The 22,062-nt window shown below is 37.6% G+C and overlaps 5 protein-coding genes and 1 long non-coding RNA gene across 11 annotated transcripts in view; 3 read left to right on the top strand and 3 right to left on the bottom strand.

Moving 5' to 3' along the window:
* The window catches only part of skd (mediator complex subunit skuld), a 33,061-nt gene extending 29,187 nt beyond the window's left edge, over nucleotides 1–3,874 (bottom strand). For all 4 annotated transcript variants that reach the window (XM_066283682.1, XM_066283683.1, XM_066283685.1 and 1 more), the window contains exon 1: nucleotides 3,695–3,874. In XM_066283682.1, the coding sequence (XP_066139779.1) occupies nucleotides 3,695–3,763 (69 nt within the window). In that variant the 5' untranslated portion in view covers nucleotides 3,764–3,874. The remainder of the gene's footprint in view (nucleotides 1–3,694) is intronic.
* A 163-nt stretch (nucleotides 3,875–4,037) lies between these two features.
* mRpL50 (mitochondrial ribosomal protein L50) lies at nucleotides 4,038–5,441 on the top strand. Its single transcript, XM_066283701.1, has 4 exons — nucleotides 4,038–4,165; nucleotides 4,315–4,418; nucleotides 4,895–5,217; nucleotides 5,280–5,441. The coding sequence occupies exons 1-4, from the start codon at nucleotides 4,106–4,108 to the stop codon at nucleotides 5,399–5,401; spliced, it is 609 nt and encodes a 202-aa protein (XP_066139798.1). The 5' UTR covers nucleotides 4,038–4,105; the 3' UTR covers nucleotides 5,402–5,441.
* A 278-nt stretch (nucleotides 5,442–5,719) lies between these two features.
* On the top strand, nucleotides 5,720–17,279 carry hob (hobbit). 2 transcript variants are annotated; one of them, XM_066283680.1, is made up of 38 exons: nucleotides 5,720–5,924; nucleotides 5,976–6,102; nucleotides 6,388–6,588; nucleotides 6,642–6,905; nucleotides 6,967–7,206; nucleotides 7,259–7,480; nucleotides 7,531–7,858; nucleotides 7,918–8,042; nucleotides 8,095–8,249; nucleotides 8,303–8,436; nucleotides 8,486–8,768; nucleotides 8,816–8,982; nucleotides 9,036–9,280; nucleotides 9,329–9,478; nucleotides 9,534–9,656; nucleotides 9,718–9,894; nucleotides 9,947–10,181; nucleotides 11,552–11,716; nucleotides 11,762–11,962; nucleotides 12,014–12,207; nucleotides 12,264–12,423; nucleotides 12,487–12,675; nucleotides 13,434–13,627; nucleotides 13,676–13,831; nucleotides 13,885–14,004; nucleotides 14,050–14,266; nucleotides 14,318–14,527; nucleotides 14,583–14,731; nucleotides 14,783–14,858; nucleotides 14,912–15,033; nucleotides 15,235–15,510; nucleotides 15,564–15,793; nucleotides 15,850–15,997; nucleotides 16,046–16,139; nucleotides 16,192–16,592; nucleotides 16,647–16,751; nucleotides 16,804–16,872; nucleotides 17,074–17,279. In XM_066283680.1, the coding sequence occupies exons 1-38, from the start codon at nucleotides 5,869–5,871 to the stop codon at nucleotides 17,131–17,133; spliced, it is 6,768 nt and encodes a 2,255-aa protein (XP_066139777.1). In that variant the 5' UTR covers nucleotides 5,720–5,868; the 3' UTR covers nucleotides 17,134–17,279. The 2 variants fall into 2 exon arrangements, with proteins under 2 accessions (XP_066139777.1, XP_066139778.1); XM_066283681.1 differs by lacking the exon at nucleotides 16,804–16,872 and having other exon boundaries at nucleotides 5,721–5,924.
* Nucleotides 10,191–12,930, bottom strand: LOC136340008 (uncharacterized). Its single transcript, XR_010732236.1, has 4 exons — nucleotides 12,916–12,930; nucleotides 11,152–12,860; nucleotides 10,445–10,740; nucleotides 10,191–10,387 (listed from the first exon to the last, which is right to left on the bottom strand). It is a non-coding gene; the product is annotated as an uncharacterized lncRNA (long non-coding RNA).
* Nucleotides 17,280–17,919: 640 nt separating the features above from the next.
* On the top strand, nucleotides 17,920–19,988 carry LOC136340007 (SUZ RNA-binding domain-containing). Its single transcript, XM_066283704.1, has 4 exons — nucleotides 17,920–18,205; nucleotides 18,324–18,376; nucleotides 18,434–18,679; nucleotides 18,915–19,988. Exons 1-4 carry the CDS (start codon nucleotides 18,140–18,142, stop codon nucleotides 19,021–19,023), a joined length of 474 nt encoding a protein of 157 aa, XP_066139801.1. The 5' UTR covers nucleotides 17,920–18,139; the 3' UTR covers nucleotides 19,024–19,988.
* On the bottom strand, nucleotides 19,877–21,986 carry LOC136340001 (dnaJ homolog subfamily C member 28). 2 transcript variants are annotated; one of them, XM_066283693.1, is made up of 6 exons: nucleotides 21,702–21,984; nucleotides 21,520–21,651; nucleotides 21,018–21,113; nucleotides 20,760–20,959; nucleotides 20,559–20,706; nucleotides 19,877–20,509 (listed from the first exon to the last, which is right to left on the bottom strand). In XM_066283693.1, the coding sequence occupies exons 1-6, from the start codon at nucleotides 21,807–21,809 to the stop codon at nucleotides 20,090–20,092; spliced, it is 1,104 nt and encodes a 367-aa protein (XP_066139790.1). In that variant the 5' UTR covers nucleotides 21,810–21,984; the 3' UTR covers nucleotides 19,877–20,089. The 2 variants fall into 2 exon arrangements, with proteins under 2 accessions (XP_066139790.1, XP_066139791.1); XM_066283694.1 differs by lacking the exon at nucleotides 21,520–21,651 and having other exon boundaries at nucleotides 21,702–21,986.
* Nucleotides 21,987–22,062: the final 76 nt, after the last annotated feature.

The following is a 22,062-nucleotide window of genomic DNA, read 5'->3' as shown; positions in this document are numbered from 1 at the left end:
TTTAGGGCCACTCCTTAGGTCACTGAAACTAACAATTGGGGATTCTAGAATCGAGCCTTCTAAAGCCTACATACGACGGACCGGACACTTCATATCGCCTAGAGATGGCAGTATCTCTCCAATTACCTCTTAATTGAGGACAGACCAAAGGACATCTGCTCCTTTCTTCCGCTGTTGCACGTGCCGATATTGAAATACAGGCAAACTTTATGGTCTTACCTACCTGATTACCACCCTTAGGAGTGAATTGGGTTTTAAGTGGGCAAATAGAAGTTCAAATTTAAGAAGAATTGGTTGTTAAGAGTACTTCAGAAACGTATAAAAAATGTAAAATTTTCGGCATTTCTCATCTTTCTTCTTTTCATTCTAAGAGAGCAAAGGCTCAGTTATTTATCCAATAAACATGTAACCTTAGGTGTTACGAGACGGCATATGTATATTATTTAAAATCGGTTTATGGCCCAGCCAGCTTGTGAGCGAGTTCATATATGGATGATTTGAATAAAACCTCATTACGTACACATTTTATGCCCGATTTCATGTTAATTTGATAATAATTTACATTTTAACTCGAAATCAAATTGCTTTCTAAATCCCTTAACGACCTGTTATTGGTGTGTTAACACACAGATATTTTGTAGGGCCATCAGTCAAATTTAGTCATTGTCGACTCCACAGTAAACACGTAATTCACCTGCTCTATTCAACTAAGATTATAAATTACTTATGGTACTAAGATTATAGTCAATTCAGTTTGTGGCCCTAAAACAACACCACAAAGGGACCCTTGGAGTTCGATTCCACACACCTCTCCCGGTTTACATGGATGCTAATAGGAAATATTCAATTTAGAAAGTCTAAAAGGCAAAACAGACTATTACGAATCCTTTGAACAAGGTTGGAGAAATAAATTTAGCTTCAGCATGGGTTGAAAAATCATAATCCTGGCGTATTACACGCAGGGCGCTGAACATGTCAATGCCCCTCAATTACAGGGTCGTTAAATAACGACAGTTGGGCGTTTTAATGCTCATTAAGAATCCACCCTGACACCAGATTTGCATGTCGCGTTTTGGAAAATGCTTACAAAAAAAAACAACTAAAAACGTGCCAATTTAAGAAATTATTATTCTGTGAATACTCCGTTTTTGATGAAACTCGGGCTTCTAACATTCCTTGCCATAGTGTTTCTCATTGATAGATATTTTACTTGTAAGCACTTTCACTATATAATAAAAACTGATCAATTATTACTTGTTCGTGATAATACCCGTCAGTCTTGCCTGAAATCAGTAAAATTTCCGAAGCAAAGAACTTACGCATAAAAACCCATGTGTGTGTGTGTGGTCTGTTGTTCAGAAAGCATGAATAGATGGTGGTTACCTATGCTTGAACAAGAGATCCAACTCCGATACATATAAATAAACCATACACTATCAAATGCCACTTAGGTAATCACCAAGATAGATAACTAAATTGGAAAAAATGGCTGGCTAAATTAGGTAGATTGATCAGGAATTTGATCACTTACTTCGAATTGAATAGAAACTTCTCTTCCTCAGCGGTTGATAGGAGTTTCTCGTCTTTCGTGTATTTTACATATTGATAATACACTTTAGTTTTTTTCATTTTCGTTTTTGTGTCGCTTTTTTCCTGAGTTCTGAAGATAGAGCCAGATCTGCTAAGGCAACGTTTACAACGATTTGTATGACAGTCCTTAACCAAGGCCGAAAGTCATACCCAGTTATGTTTAAATAAGAAAAGCGTCGACCTCTAGGATTCCAATACTTCCTTCTTGCGCGTGAAGCATTAAACCAAAAGAAAATGAAAGATTGTACAATAAATGTAAGAAAAAAAACAGCTGACCATTTGCATGCAACATCTAGATGAATTAGAGAATATATATGCCAATACAGGACATATACTCTTCTTTGAATCTGAAATCTCCCAAAATTACACACCCAGCCTCAGGTCGCCCTGGGCAATGTTTGGTAATTTTTTGCCCAGGATTTTAAGCCAATGCATGGGAAAATGAAAAGCGATAATAATCTTTATGAGGATCATTAAAGGCCTAACAATCAAGTTCTGCCAAGAACCAGAAAGGAACGGGGGGGGTGCCATAAAATCAAATTTAAAGCACCTGGACAGCAGTGCCTTTAAGAGAAAGGGAACTAGGTAGGAACTATCTGAAACACCCAGGTAGGGAAAGCACGTCTTACCACATACCTAGAGACCTTCAGGAGAATATTATTATTTTTCCAACTTCCTCAATGAAGCTGTGGGAAGGTGGTTGCCACGTGTCATCTATTAAATTCATGTTCCCAATTTTTGGGTCGCCACGAGGCAAAGGGCTTCAATCAGGGAATTAAGTAGTCAGAAACAGTGACAAATTTGCCTCCAATCTGAAACCGTTGGGGCTGTATAATATAATTTGCATACACTTAGGCCGTCCATTAAAAAATATATATACTTTAATCCTTTTGACATGTGCGAGGTAAATCTGTATACATGCAAATTCAATTTAATGCGGCTTCATGATTTTTCAACCTGTAAATTAAAGGCGATGGAAAAATAATTGTAATTTGAATTAATTTAAGATTCCATCGCTAATTCTATCACCGATCCAATTCTAGGAAGACGAGGCCCTTCTAGCTGGGAAAGATGGAAGTGAAGAAGCCAAAGGTCTTGGAAAAATCCTAGTTAAAAGGTTAATGAAGCACTTTCTGGCGCTTCGGAGTTCCCTCACGCACTAGATTGATACTCTTGTGATGTCACGCTAATTGGGAATATAATGTGGCAACCTCAAGTGTTAACATTGAAAAACAGTTGAAAGGTTATCCACAACATAAACAATAATAAATCCAAGATCGAATGCTAATAGAAGCAAGTCGATCCTAAAGTTGCATCTAAGAGGTTTATTTTCGGTTTTATTCAAACACGTCTTGGTTAATTCAAAAAGACATTTGGCAATGCGCGGTAGCATTGGTGGCACAATCAAAATAACTACAAAAATAACGCGTGGAGATAAATTGGATTGCGGCTGCGGTTGGATAGTATAGTAGGTCTTGGACACCGTTACACACACGATCTGGCAACGGCGCTTTGCGTTCGTTCACACTAGAGAACACCCGCAGTGTTCCTCAGTTTTTTCCGATGAAAACCGTCAAGGAAAATTCGTCCCAGTGTATCCCCCATTGATTTTGCTACTGAGGAATCCCCGGAACAGCGTTCGGAGATATTCCAAATCGCCACGGTCGAATTAAGAAAGAGAAAGTGAGAAATAACGCAATACCTCAACTAACCTGGTTTACGAATTTTTATCAAGTAAACAATGTTACGTTACTTAGTATGCCGTTATTTGTTTTAAAACAAAATCGTGCCAGTTTTGATAACAAATGTCAGCAACGACAATGCGTAAACTAGCGGCCAATCAAGACTAATCGACTATGAGTTTATTTTTATTTATTATATTTTAAAGTTTAATTAAAGGACGATCCCAATAACACTGTTGTCAAGAGAGTGCAAGGGCGAGAAAATCTAAAGAATTCGAGTAAATACCAAGGATGTTTGGTTAGTTCTACACTGCTGCTTCTGGAGGTTTTCGAAAATAATGTACTTACGGGCGACGTATTAAACGCTACGATTAGCGGTGATTGGTAATTATACCATAACTCTAACAACCTAATAAACTTACCAAAGCGAAGAAATTTGTGTGGCAATCTTCTAAGCTAGCTCCGTTAGTTTGGAAATTGGGGTGCGTCATATTTGATCCATTTTCGTAAGATTAATCCACAGTTAACACAAAACTAACACAACACGTCACAGGGCACCGGAAACCGCACCGAAAACGCTGAACTTACCGAACAACAATTTTATCCATCAGTAGCAATTGCAAAATGGCGGCATGAACGGAATAACAACCCGTACTGAAACCGTCGAATACCGAACCAGGGCCGAGGGACGTTTCATGGTTTCTCACCGATACGCCGACGTATGCGGCGACCTACGTTTCTCGATCGAATATCACCGACCGAACCGAACGGTTTCGGGCCCATTACTTGACGTAAGCGGTAGTTCGATTTAGTTTGTCAATAAGTGGAAAATAATGGCGGCTTTTTTCAGGCATGGAGTTTCGAAAACTGCCCAAGTTCTGCCTCCAAAAAATGTAACTACCTTTTTACATTCGTTCTTCACCCTAGTACCACATCTTTGGGTTTGTAGTTCGCGCACTTAAGCACTGTCACTCGTCCGTTACTTAGTTTTCTTCACTCGTTTGCACTAGTGTTCGAAATCGTTCTTTATTTTTTTTTGCAGGTGTTGCCGAGGTCTTACGCCACCAAAGCGGAGAAGAAGAAGGGCATAGATAGGAAACCAACCCCGAAATTAGATTCTACGATGGATTCTATTGCAGCGAAAGGGTGTGTACAGTCTTTACTTTCCTTTTTGACAACTGCGACTGGCTCCGGCGGCCATTACGATCTTGCTTTCCTTTTAGTGCAGTCGGTCGTTGTTAGAGGCCGCCACCTAAGGTCGATATTTTTGAGGCTGCGCGCTTAAATTCGAAAAACGTCCTTTTTGCATTTTAACGTTATTTTTCGAGGAAAATGTTGCACCTACGTTCTTCAGCGAACCAGATGTCGCACATTTCTTTAGTTTTTTTGCACCTCTAAAGAACTACTAAAAATGTCCAACATTTCAATAAAATTAATAGTGGAAATATTCTGTATTGCACGTATAAGTACATAAAACAAAAGGAGCTATTATGAAAAACCAATAACCCAGTTCTTGAAAATTTAACACCTATGCCATTGAACAACGTAGCATGTACCATATTCTGCAATTTATCTACATACAATACTCAATTGAAACAGCCCGTATTTTTTACTGATTTCAGTTTTCTCCGTCCTATCAAACCCTATACACCTCCTCCGGACGTAGAAATCACCCTAACAGAGATATTTAAAGGTATAATAGGCAAAAGCGAATTAGACACAAAAGTCGTGGAGCTGAACGATCGGTTCAAGTTGTTTTCGGCGTGTGCTGCCAAATTGGGTCACAGCATTCCAAATTCCCTTTTACATCAGATCGAGACCCTGGAACAGGTCCTAAAGTTTTACGCAACGCCTGTTGATACGCGGACGCCTTTGGACAAAATGAGAAGTATGGAACTGCCGGAAAATCTCCATGTTCAATTTGAGTATTGTAGGTGGAATCCTAGTAAGTTTCTTTGTGATGTTAGTCATGCGCGAGCAGTATTTTTCACTCTTTTTTTGTTCCAGTGGATGACAAAAAGTTTAAAGGTATTACGGCGTTTCCTGAGAGTTCCACTATCATCACGAGTATTAGATACAAAGATAAATATAAAGGACATATTCAAAAGCCTAGAGCTCCTCCTGTGTGATCGTCATTCATTTAATATTAAATTTGTATGAGTAATTTTACATGTATTTTTTTATTGCAAATATTAATGATTTCAACCATTGATGATGCTATCACCATCGACGGTAATCTCTATTGGGTTCGTTACTCACTGAAACTACTCCGTAGTGAGCTCTCTATGTACCTTAAATTCATTAAATATTGATCCAATTAAAACAAGTGCCCGGAGTATGATTGCATCTTTGTTTTTTGCACGTGTATTAAATAAAGGGAGACTCACTCCAGATCTTACTTGCGGCCGTCTGATCTAACTTAGCCTTGAATTTTAACCAATTGTTTCAGCTGTAAAGAAGTGTGTCACAAGTCACAACAAAACCTCTAAAAAATAAAAATGTCGGTAATTCGTATAAATATTAAATTAATAAATTTCTTCTTTTAATAATTTCCATTTTGATGATTTATTTAAATAAACTCATGTAATCACAGAAAATGAGTATAGCTGTGTTTGTTGCGGTTTTAATTGCGTTGTTTTACATAATTTCTAGGTAAAAATTTAATAAGTTATTGTATATTTACCTTACAAATTTTTATTGCAGAGTTATACCCCTCATTCTATCATGGTATTTCGAGCGAAAATACAAAATTCCTATTGTTATAGGAAAAATTAGTGTTCCCTATTTAAAACTATGTGATATCACTATATCAAAGAATGAATATACAATTGTAAGTATAAATTATCAACACATTGGCATCATGTAAATGATTGGTTTGAAAAATGCTACTAAAAAAAAAATACAGTAAACACTGCTTGTAGACAATGACGTACATTAATGGATTTTAAACTAATATATCGTAAAGTATCACATAGAGCAATATTTGCATATGTTGCTCTGGTTTGTGATACCCAAATGAATTGATTTGCACCATTACGCCATTTATGTTGGCATTTGCCAGAGTCTTTGAGTTGAACCATTTTTTAATTCTAAAATACATTTACTTTCTTCCTAGCAAATACAAGAAGTTGGCATCAAAAGCAGTTTCTTAAACTCTGAACTGACCAAACTCATTACTTTAGTAGTCAAAGATGTCACAATTAAAAAGCAGCTCACTCCAAATTCACCCAATTTCACACACCCACCCGAAAACAACCCAGAAATTGGAGATTTTCGTGAAAAAAAAGTTCCACATTTCATTAACAGTTTTGCTCAGGTGATTACCATTGATCCTCAAACCTTTCTGCTGCTTACAAACTGTAACTTCAGTTTATGGCAGTCCATGTGTATAACATATCAGCCCTCATCCAATTAGACAAAGAATGTCTCTTGCAAGTGCTCCCTAAAGACCTTCACATTGATGGAAGCATTTTAAAAAATGCCAAATCTCTCCTGGTGACTTTGAATATCAGTGGTGCCTATATTAGCATTTTAAAAAAAGCTGAACCTGAAGTTCCCACTAAACTTGCAGAATTTTCTTTTGGAATCACCATGGAGACTGTACTTGTGGCTCAAGGACCGCTTTCAGTTGAAGTATATTCAAACTCATAAAGTGAAAATGAAACTCTTGATTTAAAAAGTGTGTAAATTTCAGAAATTGGATGTTAAAATGTCACACAATAAAGCGTCAATTTGCAGTGGTTTTTATTCACTGTTTATTAATTCTGAAGCTAGTAAAGAAGTGCCTTCCAAAGTTGGTAAATCAAAGAAAAGGAGAAGTGTTGTGTTTGAAAGTAAAGGCTTCAGAGAGCTACATACACTTATGAATGATAGAGTAGAACTTCAAGAGTTTGATGAGGAAATTTTTGAAAAAATTCAACCTATCGTTCCCAAGGTCAAATCTAATGTTTTCAATAATTTTTCAACTTGATTGGTAGCAATTTTAGAATTTTTCCCTGCACATTGATGATACATCTCTCAGTGGTTTTGCTGCCTCTGGAAGTGTAGATTACACGGCAGCATTAGAATCTTTGGCTTTAAATTACAAACCTATCACTACAAACTTTGAAGGAGTCTTAATGAACTTTTCTTTGAGCAATTTTAGCTTAGATTTGAAGAATGAAAATGACAGAACTGTGATGTTGACAAAAATCAATGTAGACGCTAAAGTATGTTTAAATAAGTACCATGGAAAATCTCCTGATTAAAGATTTTGCAGGTCAAAAATAAAATAGTAAATATCTATCTGCAACATCAAGATCTACTGTTCACCTACAATCATGAGGTAATGTTCATGTGGGTCCGTTACAATTTTTGGACCCAACCCCATTCCAATCTTGAAGTGCCTAAACAGAAAACAAAGCACAAAACAATTTCTCAAGCAAAACCTTATTCAATGTTTGAAGGATTAATCAGGAATTTTTCCATAAATTTTTATGGTGAAGTCACTAATGTTAGGGTTGTAATCAAATTGGAGAACAATTATGTTTCATCCATTGGCTTCAGCAAGCTTCGGTTGATTCTGGATCAGGTCCAGAAAAGCAGAGGTTTGTTTTTATTATGTCCTGAATTTTACTAAGCAGGTTCATAATGAGGTAGGTTTTAGGTTCTACATATGAATCAGATTTAGCCAACTTGCTTTTGAGTGATCGTCATTTTCAAACAGAATTGTTGATTGCCTCTCTGTGGTGGTCTTTCAAGGAGTGGAACCATGATATAAATATTTCCAAGGTATTTTCAAAACTAACCCAAAGATTATTTGGAGTAAAATTATCTTCGTCAGGTTATGCATGTTTGGGGCACGCCAGTCTATGTTGGCATGTGCATAATTAAATTTTGCACCTCAGAAGACAAAGATGTAAAGTTGTATTCACTGCTCGACACTATACAATTGGAATGGTCAACGGAATTAGCCGATTTTGTGCTTTTAGCCTTAAAGTATGTTATAAAAATGCATTAGTGACAATTAAACGACAACTTTGGTTTTGAAGGTCCCTCCTGCAATATAAATTCAAGTTAAAAAGTTGGTTGACTCAGAAGCCTGTTGAAAATAAACCAGACTTAAGCCTCACATCTAGCATAGTAATCTACCACTTCAACTGCTTTTTACAATCGCAAAACAACGGTACGTTTCTAGCATCCAAATAATTGTTTTTGCTATGCACAAATTTCAGAATATTTTGTATCCAGACTGGATATCATTAATATAGACAAAAACAATGGAATATCTACCATCAAATTTGAAGAGTTTAAAATATTCACCCTACAAGACACTGGAGACTATTACCGGTGCATTAGAACTGAAGATATTCTCAATTATAAGGTGTTCGTTAAAAATTCCCATTTAGAAATTCGCAAAAAAGACGATAATTTGATTGAATACAACATCTCTTTGTGGGAAAATAATGTCGTTTACTGGTCAACAAATTTCCATATGAAAGCTTGGCTTTTACTCCAGTAAGATTCACTTGTAAAAGTTACACAGTATTAATAAAAATTTTCAGGGACATTCAGCGATTTTACAACGGCTTCAAGGCTAGATTATCAAAAATTAAAGGCGTAGAAATTGATCCTAAAGGACTGTGTGTAAATGCAGTTAATTGTAGGGTATTGGGAAAAGTTGAGTTTGATGTTCGTATTTCAGAGGAGCATAACATGAGGATTACTTTAGGTGATTTTATTTTTATACAAAAGTACTATAGTTTTTTATATAAAAAAATGTAGATGACCTTCTTCTATCGCTTCACACACGCTGCGAACGGAACAAACGAAACCACAATCACATGATAAATTCAATCACTATAGCGCTAGATGGGGCGGATGTCTTTCAAGTAACAGGCTTAACAATGAGACGATTATTAAAAGAACAGCAGGAAGCTGAGAAGATCATATTAGAAAGACTTGAGGCAGAATGTCTGGAACCTTTCAACACCACTGAGACTTATTGGGTGGAAATCGAGGCCTTTAAGGTGGATTTCAAAAGCGTTTTTTTCGTGATTGCAATGAAGAGATTTTAGGTAGTGTTCCCCTATGAACATAACTATGCTGAAGCTATACAGAACCAGTTCTTGTCTATTGTAAAATGGCTGAAGATTGTACATTTAAAACAACCAACAGCTACTCCCTTTGAGGACGTCAATCATTGTCCAAAAGACTTTTTAATAAACGTAATAAATAATGTGCAATTTCTGAGAGTTTTTGCTGGTAAAACGATAGTTTTAGGTGAAAGAGTTTTTGCTCGAGATGAGCGACGATCCTTTTGAAGTAAAGCTGCGTGACAATTTCGAGCTGCTAGTAGACGAATATAGTGAGAGCTTGAAGAGGCAAAAAATGCTCAAAGAGAAGGTGATTTTTCTTGTTATATACAAATAGGGCTCAATTGCAGGCATGCGATTCGTATTTCTAGATTGCGGAACTTTTGAAAACCCACTTACACATGCCTGCAGGCAAGGTAGAAGAGCTTTATGCGACTTTAAAGAAAAGAAATGCGGATATTTATATTCAGCGGTCAAAACTGATGTACCAGGCAGCCCCTCAGAGGACTAGGTTGTTCGCTTGGAGCATGACCAACGTGGAATTCATGGTACGTATAGAAAATTATTGAAACTTCGAGCTTCTAGCAGTTGACCCTTAAGGTTCTCTACGACGAGGTGAAACATTCCGCCGGAGTCCTCATCCAGAACTTGGATAAAGATAGCCCTTGGCCGGAGGAAGGAATAAAATTTTCCACGTTATGGTGCAGAGATATGTGTTTGAGGTGCGAGGAATGGAAATTTCAGTTGCGTGATTTTCCTCAGCCTCTGCTGGAAATTAGGAAGATTTATCTTAGCGGACAGGTGACTGGGGCTGAGCAGGAGGCACCGAAAAGAGGTGAGAAGCTCTGGTTTATGTCATTTATTTGCGTGGTTTATTTCGGGGCCAACATAATTTCTGTGTTAGATTTATCGTCTGCCTATTCCTATGGAGTCCAGAGTGTCCATTACCATGCCGATAAGGTTGAATATCCAGTCCATTACGGTCGATAAAGCGTCATCGAAAAAGGATAAATTTTGCGATTTGCGTAGAGCATTTGATTCCTAAAAAACAAATTAGAGTTTTCATCATTCTATTTTTGGCAACATAATTAAAATAACTTTAAATAAACCAAACACATTCCAATTTAAACTCAGGATTTATTACATATTTAAGAGCGTTTATACAAAAGACGTCTTCCCCGATTCTTGCAAGTTTACAAGTATCGAAAAGAAACCAATCTCTATGACGGAAATATCAAAATATGATGTTCCGGTTTTTATCTCGGTACGGGGATCTGCTGGATAATTTTCCAAGCCTCTTGCGCAGCCTTAATGATCAGATCCACCTGATTGAAGGGTGGCAATGGAGGGATGCCAGGGACTGAGGGTATTTGCGGGAGGGCACTTCTTGGTATCTAAAAATATACCCCAATCATTTTAGTGTCTAGGGTAATTAAAACATGCAGACTTACCACGTAGTAGGTATTTATCTTTGAAGAAACATGCTTTAGGAACTTGTTATTGCGGGTATTTTATGACCTGTTTAGATGTTCTATACTTACATAAGTTCAACACAATATTTTATTTACACGTTTTGGATTTAGGACTGTGTTATACCAGCTGACATGGACATAGTAATTTTTAGTAAATGTTTTAGTTCCTTGAACGAACGCAGGGAATGTTGCTCAAAGCTGAATTTCTCAATATTACAACAACATCGCTTTAGCAGTATATTCAGGATTTTGAAGAAACATGGTACAGTTCGAACACAAAATACGTTAACAAGAATTTTAAGACATGCATTAAACTAGCTGTGCAATTCTTACCCTCTTGGCCTCAACCTCCTTCTCACAGCTCCTCTCTCCAATGCACCCAACGAAAACCATTAAAACGCAAAATAATAGTTTTGACTGCATTTTAATGTCTATCGATTACTCCTCTGAGGACCCACCAAGACCGAATAATTACGCTAATATAACGGCTGCACAAGTTATAGGCAATAACAACCTTGTTATTAAAATTTTTCTGTTACATAAATGGGCAGGAAGCACCATATCGCAGATCTTTATTACCGATACCTGACGCTCATATTAAGGTGTAATAGCGCTCGAATTGAAGGACCCCAATCGCTAATGATCGTCCTAATCGCTTTTAGCGCTTAGTTTAGACATCATCAACATGACTATTTTTTCGTAAATTACTTACGGGGTGGTCTCTTGATTGCAGCCACAAGAATTGTTGTAGTGGACCTAGGAGAGCCCTTTGAACCTTTCGAGGTGGCTAGAGGCATGCAGCCTTTGAAATTCTACTACGATTTAACCTGCGAAATCGAGTCTTTCAGTTATGCCTTCGGACCGTGTTGGGAGCCCGTTATAGCCCAATGCAATCTCAGTGAGTTAACTTTTTTCTAGGGAGTTAACTACAACGTTGTAAAAGGTTTTAACCAAATCAGCGCCCCCTCGCGCGACCCGTCGCCTCCTCTGCCATTCTGGGATAAAATGAGGCTTTTAATGCACGGTCGATTAACCATGGTAGTTCAGCAAATGCAAGTGCTGCTGCATGCCTCATTAGACCCGTACAATACCACCGAAGAAATGGCGTTGACGTGGGAAAAGGTTGTCATGGATTGGACCAATGGTGAGCATTTTTAAACTCGCAAATTCGACTGGAACTGAATGTTTCTGGCAGCTAAAATAGTGTTCAAAGGCGATCTCAATATCTTCGTGAGAACAGCCTCGAAATATGATGATGTGCAGCTGCTGAAACTTCCCAATTTAAAGCTGATTCTGGGGTTTCAATGGGTTTGCCTCGCGGACCCTAATGACCATCACAACGTCATTTATTGTGCACCAGATAAAATTCCCGAATATTCGAGTAACCAAGTACTATTTACCACTGAAATTGTGATTTAGCTACTCTAAAAGCCAACATTTGGTAGGTTCATGACTCATTCAGGGCATTTCGCTCTCAAAACCTAAACCTCAGTATTGTGCTGGAGACCAAGCCCTCGCCCAACCCAACGCTGAATAGCTGCCCCATTTTGCTGCTCTATGGAAGTACCCTGAGGTGGATCGAGAGTTTAAAACTTATTTTATCAGGTAAAACTTCAGGACTTCGGCAACTCTCACAAATCTCTTGCGGTAACGGAGTTATTAATACAGGGGTTACGAGACCTACCAGACGAGGTAAGATTTTCAACAATTTGTTCTCAAAAAAGCCCCAGTTGAGCCGACATTACAAGAAAATCAACTTACTGGTGGGGTTGCACAAATTTCAGGTGTGCTACTGGATGTCTTTCGCCATGCATCGGGGGTGCGAGATGTTTGGCGGTAGATTAACTTCAAGTTCAGGTAAATTGGTGTGTTTTTGATAATTCACTTATAAGGGTCTTGGAATTTTGGGTGCTGGGAGGGTCTGTTAGAAAGTAGATAGGTATAACAACATTATCGTGCATTATTTTTTCGAGATGAGGAACATAGTGGGGGAAATTTCTAGATGAGACCTTTCAAATGTCGAAATAAAGCTCCGTTGAAAACTAGAATATTCAAGTTTAGCGGCTTTAAAAATTACGTTTTATAAACAATTCATACGGAAAAATTAACAAAAGGCATTTAAATCGTCGTTATACGTGCGGTTTCTTCGGATGATGCTGTCTCTTAGACGAACAAATTCCGACTGCATAAACATTACCTGACGCATGTTTAGCTGACGTCACTCAAAAGGCCACTTATGCTACGAGGGCGATTTGGAAATCATATATAAGGGTTTAAAAAAATTGATTTTCTTAAAAAAATAGAGTGAAAATTCATGGTAAACTACAAGAAAATTCATAAAAATGTATTTTAAATAGCTTCGGACAAATTTGGTAAATCAGTGTCAAATTAATTTATTCCGTAACCTAGTTTGAACGTTTAAATTTGTCCTCGTATATTCACTGGTACAAGTTTCTATATAGACAACCAAACATACACAAAGCAACGATACTTTAAACTTTTTGAATCAATGGTTTTAATTAACAAATCCATATTTATTCCATCCACAAAATTTACCTTTCCATTAGGCTGCGCTTTAGTGAAATTTATTCCTACTAATTTTGAAATTATTCTAGAACACTCTCTAGCGTTGGTATCAGTCGACGACGGTCTCAAACACCGACCCAAAGCCGAATGGTCTATAGTCTACATGAACTCGGAACTCGCTGATTCGGAAATTTGGCTGAAAAGCGCCTTGCAGGACGAATCTGAAATCGAAATTTCCCGTATGCAACCGGTGGAGAAAACTTACTGTCTCTCTGTGGCCAAGGCAAGGTTGGCCTTTGGTTATTTTGCCTATTTTCAATGAAATATTTAGGTGTCTTACGGGAGGGAGGCAGTGCTGCCTAATCAATCTGACCGCAACAAGGACACCCCTACACATAAGTTGGTGGTGTACGATATGAGGGGAGCTTGGACAAAGAGCAATAGGAACGTGGCTTTTGCTTTGTTCGATACTTTTATGAAAACTACGGTAGTACTAATTTAACACTCAATAAAAATAAATGATAAGTTTTTTTATTAAAGAGGATGAAGAAAAATCTCTCCACAGAGGCTTTGAAAGGGTTTAGAAAGGATACCAATACAACACCGATGAAGAGAAGAAATGCAGAGGCCACTGGTACACCACCAAACGCCACAGTACAGGTATGTATTTCAAAATTTTATTTTTTTTCTATTAAAGTCTTATAGGGCATCCAATCAGCTGCTTCTGCAGTCCAAGACACTCTCTCCCCCATCAACAAAGTGCAGTCGGGACTAGCGGCAAATATGCTGCAGCAGTTAATCTCGGAGGTGGACAATAATTCCATAGTTTACAGTGACGATCTTTCGGCCGTGTCCAGGCAGCAACATCTTCAAGGAGTACAGGCGTGTCAAGAAGACGACGTCATACACAAGAACTGGCAAAGTATTTTCTTCATAAATTGTTTTCACATTTTCGAACGATTTGTTTCCACAGTTTCTTTGGTTAATGGCCAAGTGTTGCTCAAAGGTTGCGAAACTAACGGTTATGTTATATTGAGTGCAGCCAAAGCAGAGATTTTACAAAGGATCCATAGGCCTGCATGGAAGGACAGAACGCTAGTGTCGAAAACCACTTGGACTGGATTATTGGAATGTATGCAGTATTATGCAACTGTTAATGCTGCCGGAGAAAATGATTCCAATGGTAGTTGAATCCCCGAAAAGAAGTATTCACAACTTTAATTTATTTTTAATCTCAGAGAATATCATGTGGCTCACAGTAGATAATATCCAAGAGAAGGAATCCGCAGAGATATCGGAACCTTCCGAGGTGCCTAATATGGTGGGCAGTGGTGTTTCTGTGGGAGCCGTTGTAAGTGATACTGTAGGTCCCAGTACGTCCAGACAAGTATGTTTTTGATTTTTTTATTTATGCCAAACTTCAGCCCAAAAATTTCAGCTTCAAAGAATAGTTTCTAGATGCAAATGTGAGTTCTACTACGCCAGCTACGGAGATATAAGCGTGGATCCTGAAGGTAGTCTAAGTTCCGCCCTATTTTCTGTAAATAAACCACTTAAATTTCTGTAGGAATTGGAGAAATCCCCCCTCCCCCATCTGAAGATGTTAGTCCTTGGGATAGCCGCCAATCGGGAGTAGACGCTTTCACTCTGATGCACTATGATTTGGACGTTTGCACTAATTCTTTACAAGTAAGTTTTATTTTTCAGACTAATGTTTCCACAATCACAAGAACAGTTCAAAATTTGATTCCTTTCACCGCCCAGATTAGTGACGTTATGATGAACATAGTTGGAACAGTTTTTAATAAGCTTCCAGCTACTTTAAAGTGTGTACAGAATTACCGGCAGTTACTCTCCTAAAATTGAAGCAAATGAGAATATTTGTTTCAGTACGCCATGCTCCTGGACATAATTAACAACCTCCTACTTTACGTGGAACCTCACAGAAAGGAAGCCTTGGAAAAGCTGGCAAGAATGCGATTCCAGTTGCAACTGCACAGTGTTCAGGACCAGAGAAAGCCAATTCAAGAGAAGCAAACTATAGTCAGGAATACCATAAACAAATTAAGACGATTGGAAAAGGATACTTACATGCTCAACAAAGCTTTGGAGGAGAATCCAGAAGATAAGGAGCTGAGAATTGAACTGGGGAGGCTTGAGAGGCTGGTGAGAAGTCAATAGAAAATGACTCTTGGTGGATTTATATGCTTTTACTATAGATGTACGACTGCAAAACCAACTTAACAGCCCAAAGTGAGGAGTTAGACATGATGTTGTCTTGTTATAAGGAGACGCAATTGCTGGCAAATGGAAGGTTGGCCACTACAAGAAGCGATAAACCATTGATCATGGTTAGAGCCAATGAAATTTGCTTCAAGCACGCTCAGTGGAGGCTCACAGAAGCGGACGGTCAAATCGGTATTGCTGACTTGGTATTAAGCAATTTCCTGTAAGTTAATAATCAGAGAAACCTTTCTTTTTCGCATAGGCAACTTCCTGTTACAGATACACGAAGAATTCCAAATCGGATGATTCAGTTGAGCATTTACTAGAGCTGGGTTATTTGCGAATGACCAACTTGTTGCCAAATGAAATTTACAAGGAAATTTTGTGTCCTACTGAAATTCAGTATGACATGCCTATCGAGCATAAAGTATACCTTAATCTCTATGAAATTCAAATTTTAATTTCAATGTTTTAGAAAGTGTTGAGGATATTTTGCAGGGAAAGGCCTCCAGTGGGGGGAATTAGTGTTAAAGAGCACTTTGAAATCAATTTGGTGCCTTTAACAATAGGTAAATAATATAATTACAATTGAGGCATTAAGAAACATTATAAGTATTAAAGGATTGACTAAGAAGTTCTACAATACGATGATGAAGTTCAGTTTTCCTGAGCGAGACGCTGAAGCATCGGATTTCAATGATCGAGCCAGCGAGGACGGGGATGCTGAGGTTAAAAATAAAAAAGGGAAGTCGAAAAAGAGCAGAGATTCTAATTTTTATGTGCACATTGATGACGTGGAGAAAATGAAGGAAAGAGCGGAAAAAAACAAATTGTTTGTTTATATAAAAATTCCGGAAGTTCCGGTTAAAGTCAGTTACAAAGGAACCAAAGAAAAGAACCTGGAGGACTTACGAGACGTATCCATCGTGATACCTACCTTAGAGTATCATAACATGACCTGGACTTGGCTGGATTTACTAATTGCCATTAGAAATGATACCAAGAAAGTCATAGTTTCTCAGGTAGGAACAGATTCTTTGGTTCAAGTGTATGTTTATTAATGAGTATTTGTAAAGGCCATAAAACAAAAACTGCAGTTGAAGCGCAATACTGGGAACCTGGAGGATAGTTCTGCTCCTCAGGAAGAAGACAAGGCAAAGATGCTTCTGGGTTCCAGACATGTAAGTTTGAGTAGTGTTTTAAATGGAATTTAACTGCTTTTGCCTTGGATAGTTTCAGCATAAAACAAGGTATTTTGAGGAAAAAGTAACACTAACACCCACTGAAGGTTCACAATATGAAGTAGGTAGTCAGTCTAACCTTCATTATGTGTATGTTCTGTCTTTTGCATGTGGCTCTTTCAAGTGTAGAAGGGAATTTTAAATTAACAGCTCATAACACACTCATTGGGATTCATAAATTTTGGGGTTTACCAAAGAATTCAGACTTGCAAATAAAACACTTTGGTGCATTATTAGGTTTGGTAATCTCTTTTGGTTTTAGGCACCAGAAAATAGAAGCATTCGCAAAGGAGTTACTGGTGTGTTTAAACTCAGAAAATAATTTATTGGGATACTCTACTATGTGGTATTTGAAGCTTTATTATTTATTTTAGGTAGATACTAAATGTTAGAAAGAAATTTTACCTAAATGTTGAGCCTATATTTTCTTATGTAATAAAAGTTGTTTTGGATTCGAACAAATATGAATTAGACTAGTTGATTCTCTTGCAAGTATAAGTTAAGGATACGGTATAAACTTGCAAATGCAACCTCCTTGCTTTATTTTCAGCCCCAAGACGGGCCACAAACATCGTGGCACATCCTCCTATACAGGCCTTAAGGAAGTCATACTTTCACGAATTATTTTACGGTAAAAAATCCTGAAGAAAACTCCTAACAGTAGTTAAGAGAATTATTAGACAATCACTGTAAAAAAGAATAAAAGGTTTAGGAACAGAACTAAAGAAACAACACGAAATTTCTCGCACAAACGTCTGTAAAGAAATGAATCAGACGGGAAATTACGAAATGCTCGAACCCTTGAATCATGATTCACATGGTTAAGCTGACAAGCACGATTTGTTGTTATCATTGTTTGTTTTGCGCAGGAACGATGTATGCGGCTTACTGTCAATCAAATAGAAAATGTCAACCAAAACACATCTGTAACAGCCAAGTCCAGGGTTGCCAACTCCGTGACAGTGTTGCTTTTTTGCCCACGCAGTGGTGGCGTCTACCAAAATGTTCCCGAGCAGTGCGACAGATGGAGGATAATGCACGCCAACTTAGTGGAAGTGAGATACAAGATACGATCTACAACAATACACAAATTACTATCTTTTTTCTTCGTCGCTCCTTGCTTCTGGTACTATACTTCTATGGTCTCTGATGCACTTCAACTGTCTATTTACAGACCCACGCTCGTTTTATACGAATTTAGGGTTGAAATGAAGACGATACAGTGCCAGTAGTTTTTTTTTGTTGAAAGATGGTTCCAGCCTGAATTCGCGTTTCTTCGCATAAATCACTACAAAATTTTGACATGTGGATGGCAATTGGCGCTAGCCATGGCTGCTAAACAGCAGGATGAAGCCCTAGAAATTGATAATTGGGAAGAAATTGAAGAGACGGACGTAAGCACACAACTCTCTTTAGTCCCCTAGCAAAGCCCCCTCCATCCATTGTCCCGCAATATGTTCCATAAAAAGTGAAAGTTTCCAAGAATTTGAGGTTATTTTGAGGCATTTTTAGGTCTTGGAACAGAAATTCAATCAGTTAATTATGCCCAGCTTAGATGAAAGAAGGTAACAATCCACCGTGTCTCCCCAGTATTGACACCTAATGCATTTTTACCATTTTAGTATAAATGGTAATATCAACAAAGGTCCTATTACGGTGACATTAACAGGTGATGATGCACTTCGATCTCAGTATGTCTCCACAGAGCCAGCAGTTAAGATCTTAAAAAGACCCCCAAAATGGGTTCCTGTGACCAATGATAATAAGATGGCAGTGCCAAAGAAGACGTTGCAGCAAAGAGAACAGGAGTATGCCAAGGCACGCCTTAGGATATTAGGGGAATCTAGTTCAGAGAAACCTGAGGAAAGGTAGGTGCTTTTGCTATTTGTTATAATAGAGTATAAAGTATATTAGAAGCAATTTCTGCCAGCAAAAGGTTGTTTTGGTACCTTAATTTGATATGTTTTAACGTCATTTAACATATGAACGGAATGAAGGAAAAACATACCAATTTAAACACCTACCAGTTGCTGGCAAACATTCCTTAGATTATTTACATTTTGTTTGGGTCAGCCACATTCTTTTTAAGTAATTTTTTTTTAGAATATGCATAATAAAACCTGATGTAAAGCCTAAAACATCTGAAACGGAAAATTTAATAAGAATGCCAAAGGGGCCTGATGGATCAAATGGATTTAATATGCGAAGGTAGTGAAAGCTGTTAAATTTTTTGTTATGTATAGTTTTGGTGTAGTTAAGTAAAAAAATCACTGTTTTTCCTCAGTCATTTTCTTGAGTGCTTTATTATTAGAGCCCGCCTGTTCTTAAAGCATTCAGGCTCTTAAGGCTTTTCTACACCCCAGTTTTACATACTTATTTCGCAAAACCTCCATTTTAAATGCAGGTGGAGTGTAACATGAAGGTCTAAAAATGGTCAAAACCATTACTTCATTTATTTTATTGAATTATTTTTAATCCTTTAATTACTGATGTAATGGTTTTTGAATGTCTGCTCTAAGCTAAAAGTGGGGTTTAGGAAAAATGAAAATTCAGGGTATAGTCGATTATTCTATTATCTACCTAACAAGTGCGGAAAGTGGTTCTCCGCCGCACGCTGACTGCCGTGGCCGAACAAGGTCAAGCAGAATTTAGTCAGGAATCGAGCGAGGTAGGCACTTTCACACATGATAGGTATATTTTTCCTATGAGCGCACGTGTGCCAACTTGTCTTGTTATTTTATTGCACAATCGTAGGGAAATTATCTTTTCTGCGATCATGTAGAAAAAGGTAACTTTCATGATACTGTATCTCACCGGAAACTCGGCTCATCTTATTTGGTAAACTGTGTTCTCAGTGATCTAAAATGTTATTTTCGCCACTCGTTGAACAGTGCACTGGTAACTAGTTGGCCTCGGGATGATAAGGCGATAATTAGAGGGAAATCAATATTTTCTTAACTAAAATGAAAATGTGCAATGCTGTGTAACTTCACTTTTTCCCGATTAAATCTTATAAATTCACAGATTACTTTCATATTATCATCATTCCATTCATATCACCCTCATTTCAGACTATCAGCTTTGTATATATTTTATACTGTAGTGTAATTGTATTATACAAATTAGTAATCTTAAAATGACAACTACCATTATGAAATAAATTAGCCTTAATTTTTAGTTGTTTTTATCTCAGATTATCGAAAGCGCGTTCATTATCACCCTAGTGTATTAACAATATAAACAATTATTTCCAAAATTTTGCACACATGTATAGACGTTCATTTAGGCCCAAAAATAAAGTCGATAATCTTAAATATATTTACATTTTCGCTCGGTTCTGGCAGCTGCTTCTTGCTGCCTCGTTTTTTCGACTCAGGCCCTTCGTACCGCAAGTCCTCATACCCGTTTCCCCTGATCATTGCCCTTTGAGCCTCCTTTTCCAGACAAATTAGCAGCATCTGCTTATTGAGGATAGGCACCACCAAATTAAACTTAGCAATTTTCATGTTAATTTGATCCACCACTTTCTTGAACTCGTAGACTTTTTCACTCCAGTCAATGTTGTCCTCGACCGTGAGCGGATATGGACCGAAATATTGCCTCGCGGCAAACAACTGTTTGCGTAGCAAAGCTGCCTCTTTCCGAATTTCCTTTTGCAGCAAGATCCACTCCGGGGTAAATCCATTATCTATCAGCACCTAAAGACGTTGAAATTGCGTTTTATTGATGAAAAATAGTTGTAGTTACCTCGTTTAGTTTATGTGTAACGAAATCCACGTACGGGTTTTTGTTAGTGTGCTCCGGCAGAGGCTTTCCGAAATTTTTTAAATTGTTAAATTCTCCCTTTGATATGGATTCCTGAATTAAATCTTCCACCAATCTCTCAAACCCATACCTGCGCATTTCTATTAAACTTTACCCTTAATAAGCACATCCCTAAAAACCTACTTGGTTTTTATTTTGTGTTTTAAAGGAACCTTTTCCATTAAAGTATGTTCTTCTGCGGTCACTTTGGATATTCTGTGCTTGTAGACGTTGTCAGCCGCTTTTATTGCCCTGATTTTACTGTATTGCTTTTCTCTTTGGAAGGGATTACCAGAGCCTATTCCATCGAGACTTAAATATTGCCGATGTTGCGGAGCTGTATGCTATATGTAAATTCAATAGTTAGTTATTTGGATTATAAAAACAAAGGTGAAATGAGACCTTGATTTCTTGTTCCTGTATGTTGTCACTCTCCTCTGGAACGTCCCATCTTTCTTTAGAATTTTTGAGCATTATAGTTTTGAAAGCGTGGTCAATCTAAGAGAAACACTAATGTTAATACTGTATCTTCAAATACAATTTAAGATGAGAGGCAATGTATGTATTTCATAACTTAGTCTGGAGGAGCAGCTGATTTTCCCAAGCAAGGTATCATAGGATGTTTAAACAGGCCTTTCTTCTCTGGGAGAAGCTTGGACTCTTGGATGAGATGTTCAAAGAGAAAACCCAGATAGAGTTAAAGGGAGTGGATTAGGAAACAAAAAAGGCCCTTAAGGGTTTAATAGAAAGGACTCTCCCTTCATACTAAGATAAATACCATTTGAAATTAAACCCACTGTCAAATTAAAAAATCAGCTCATGCACTTCAAATATCTATAGGAATTTGCTCTAAAACACCCATTAATACAAAGCATAAACCACATATTTCAATTTGACCACATACTTCGTGAAACTTGTTTACATCCGATTCCTCAGTCCCACTATCAGGATGATACCTCTTTACCAGGGCCAGATAAGCAGATCTTATTTGTTCGTGATCGCTGGACTCATCAATCTCAAGTATTTTGAAGCATCGCTATTGAGACCTTATATTTAAAATTTGGATGTTTTTATACAAAGGCTTACCTTGTATTCCTGCTCATCTGCAATCTTTCTGTAGCGAACTGCATTGTAGATATAGGTGGCGGGTAGACGACCTCTCAATAACCCAGATTTCATTAAAATTGAAGCCATTTGAATATGGAAATTTGCATGGTTTTGTCTAGGGGTTGTTCTTGGATGGCCCTGCACTTGGTGCAAAATATATCAACTTAGACTATTGTTAATCAGTGAGAAAATTAATATAAAATATTCGTAGGAAAATTCAAATAAAACTGGAAAACATATGTTTCTGACGTTTGGTGTCAGATTACAAGCTTATGGGGTTTTCGATGTTGAAAGCTGCAGTTGAAGTTTAAAACTGGTCGAGTTGTGAAATTTTTTGTTG

Source organism: Euwallacea fornicatus, chromosome 7 (genome assembly GCF_040115645.1).
Source record: "Euwallacea fornicatus isolate EFF26 chromosome 7, ASM4011564v1, whole genome shotgun sequence".
In the NCBI taxonomy this organism is placed as follows: domain Eukaryota; kingdom Metazoa; phylum Arthropoda; class Insecta; order Coleoptera; family Curculionidae; genus Euwallacea; species Euwallacea fornicatus.
This window is presented reverse-complemented; position numbering and strand designations above follow the sequence as displayed.